At 39.1% G+C, this 2,686-nt stretch overlaps 1 protein-coding gene across 1 annotated transcript; it reads right to left on the bottom strand.

Moving 5' to 3' along the window:
* Positions 1–1,084: 1,084 nt before the first annotated feature.
* On the bottom strand, positions 1,085–1,636 carry LOC141588622 (uncharacterized). The gene has a single exon (XM_074410054.1). It carries the CDS (start codon positions 1,634–1,636, stop codon positions 1,085–1,087), a length of 552 nt encoding a protein of 183 aa, XP_074266155.1.
* Positions 1,637–2,686: the final 1,050 nt, after the last annotated feature.

The following is a 2,686-nucleotide window of genomic DNA, read 5'->3' as shown; positions in this document are numbered from 1 at the left end:
GCCGAGGCAGTAGGGGAGGCCGTGGGACTTTGCTGTATTGGCGTGGCAGGGGTGGTGTCACGGACAGGGGCGTCGGGTGAAGTGGATGTCGAAGATGTGGCTATTTGGTGGGAGATATAAGGGGAGGGATCAGTAGCTAAAAAATGATAAGACGAGTTGGGTATTTTGGCAGTGTTGGCAAAAGGGAGAACCGACTCATCAAATGTCACATGTCGAGCTATAATGATGATCTTTTTGGTAGCCAAATCTAAGCACTTGTAACCACGGTGACTAGACGGGTAGCCGAGAAACACACACGGGGTGACACGAGGGTCCAACTTATGGATGGATGTGGGAGGTTTATGAGGGAAACAGAGGCACCCAAATGTCCGTAGGTGCGAGTAGCTAGGATTGCGACGATAAAGACTCGAAGTTGGGGAGGAGTTATTATTTGCTTTGCTAGGCAAGATATTGTGAAGGTAAGTGGCCATGGCTAAGGCATGATGCCACATATTGGGAGGCATGTGGGCGTGAAGAAGGAGAGTTCGCATTGTATTATTAATTGTTCGGATTTTCCGTTCCACTTTACCATTTTGAGGGGAGGTGTGAGGGCAAGAAAACCGAAATAGCATACCATGGGAAGCAAAAAATTTGTGGAAAGGGGAATTATCATATTCGCGACCGTTATCGCACTGTAAGGTTTTAATGGGAAGGGAAAATTGTGTTTGAATCATGTTAATTAGGAAAACATATCAAGTTACCTTTTTCTAATTCTTTATCTCAAACTGTTTCTCTTTTTGATATTATGCATACGGATTTGTGGACCTCACCTGTTTTAAGTACTCAAAATCATCGTTATTATGTATTGTTCCTTGACGATCACACTAATTTTTTGTGGACATTTCCCATCACAAATAAATCCCATGTGTGTCAAATTTTCACTACATTCTATAACATGATTCAAACACAATTTTCCCGGAGCGATACAAAGCAAAGCAAGGAGGGCAATATCGGGGTTAGCAGCAGAAGCAGTAATACGCTGATTGCTTTCTTCAAGGGCCAACATGGACCGAGCTTTGTAGAAGGGAGGCAGGGGATCGCCTTGTTAGATAATTGTGGCGATACCCTTAAACCCTTCAGACACATGGGTTACCAATTGCAACACAAGACGAGTAACTGAAACCGGAGAACCAACGTTAGCAAGTTGGTCCGCAATCATCTTCAAAGCCTGACAATACGACGACACATTCGGGAAATTGTCCATATGAGTGTTGGTGAATTGTTGCTCAAGTAGGACAGCCCGAGAGTGCTTGTTATCATTGAAAATATCCTTGAGACGATCCCACGCGGCTTGAGCAGTAGAGCCGGGTTCGAGAATCGTGTGAAGGAGATCAAGCGATATTGTGCTATAGATCCATTGCTGAACAATGGCATCGAGACGGGTCCATGTCACATCTTTGTTGATTACCTTGTCTTTAGGGGGAACAAGATGGTCAAGTACATCAAAAGCACTGGTCGTGTTCAAGAACAATTCGGCCCACGACACATAGTGAACATTTTCGGTCTCAAGGGTGATTTGCACAAAATTCTTGATGTTAGAGACAGAATAAGCGGGGTGAAAAGAGCATTTTTGGGGGGGAATAGAGTCGTTTGTCATTATTGCAGACGGAGGCAGTGACAAAAATATCAAATTTTTAGAGAGCGAAAGAAGAATCGATGATTTTGGCTGATACCATATAAGAAGGAGAATGATAGAATTGTATTGCATGCCTTCAAACGTTTACAGAGGTTGCTATATATCTACAACTAACCCTCAGTTAGCTATTATCCTTTCCATATACATAGGATGTCAATCTCTATAATTAAGGAACTATTGACTAGGAAGATATATACTTAACTAAATTAAGTCAAACAATATACAATGAATTAGGAGAGAATATTGGCATATTCTAATAGTCATATCTAATTAGTCGTGTTTTTCGTAATATTTCATACGCCGTAGAGTCACTTAATCACGTGTATGTGTATCCTCATGTTAACCTATTTGTTCTTATGCTTAAGTATATATGTTTTGTGAATTTTGTTGCATAAGCATTCTGCATTCCCTTATTTTTTGTCATTAATCACTAATGCATGATGAGAATATCATTGAGTTTGGTAAGTGGACTTCTACTCGTCAATTTCAATTGATTAACATTAAAACTTGATACAAATTTTGGAGTAAAAATCTATTAATTTCACGAATCGCATGTCAATTATGAATTGGACTTATTTTGAAATTTTGAATGTTTGACAAGATGTGGTCTTGAATTGATATATACAGGAGTAAAATTATTATAATTGTGGGAAATAATCTGTATACTTCCCTTTATATAGAAGGATTATAACGAATTTAACAGTGATGATTAATAGTCATAAACAAAATACATAAACAAAGTATAAAGGATTCAGAATTAACCTTCGGTCCTAGCAAAATTGGCCTAAGAACAATATCAAAACTGATATTTGCCTATCAGTTGCACCCAAGACGATATGAGATATGCCCTATTGATTGTGCTAGAATCGATCTAAAATTTTCTGTAAAATTTAGTTGTTTTGTGTTTTTGATGAGAGAGAGAGGCTAGGTCAAGAAAAGAATTAGGGTAGAATAATTCTCTCCCTTTCTTTCTTATACTGGCCGAAATTTGGAGTCCATTAGGAAAGAATA

Source organism: Silene latifolia, chromosome 6 (genome assembly GCF_048544455.1).
Source record: "Silene latifolia isolate original U9 population chromosome 6, ASM4854445v1, whole genome shotgun sequence".
Lineage (NCBI taxonomy): Eukaryota > Viridiplantae > Streptophyta > Magnoliopsida > Caryophyllales > Caryophyllaceae > Silene > Silene latifolia.
Note: the sequence above shows the minus strand (reverse complement) of the source record. Positions and strands in the feature narration are given on the sequence as shown.

Excerpts from the sequence above, each read along its gene's own strand:
- LOC141588622 (XM_074410054.1), bottom strand. The coding sequence starts at position 1,636 with ATGACAAACGACTCTATTCCCCCCCAAAAATGCTCTTTTCACCCCGCT.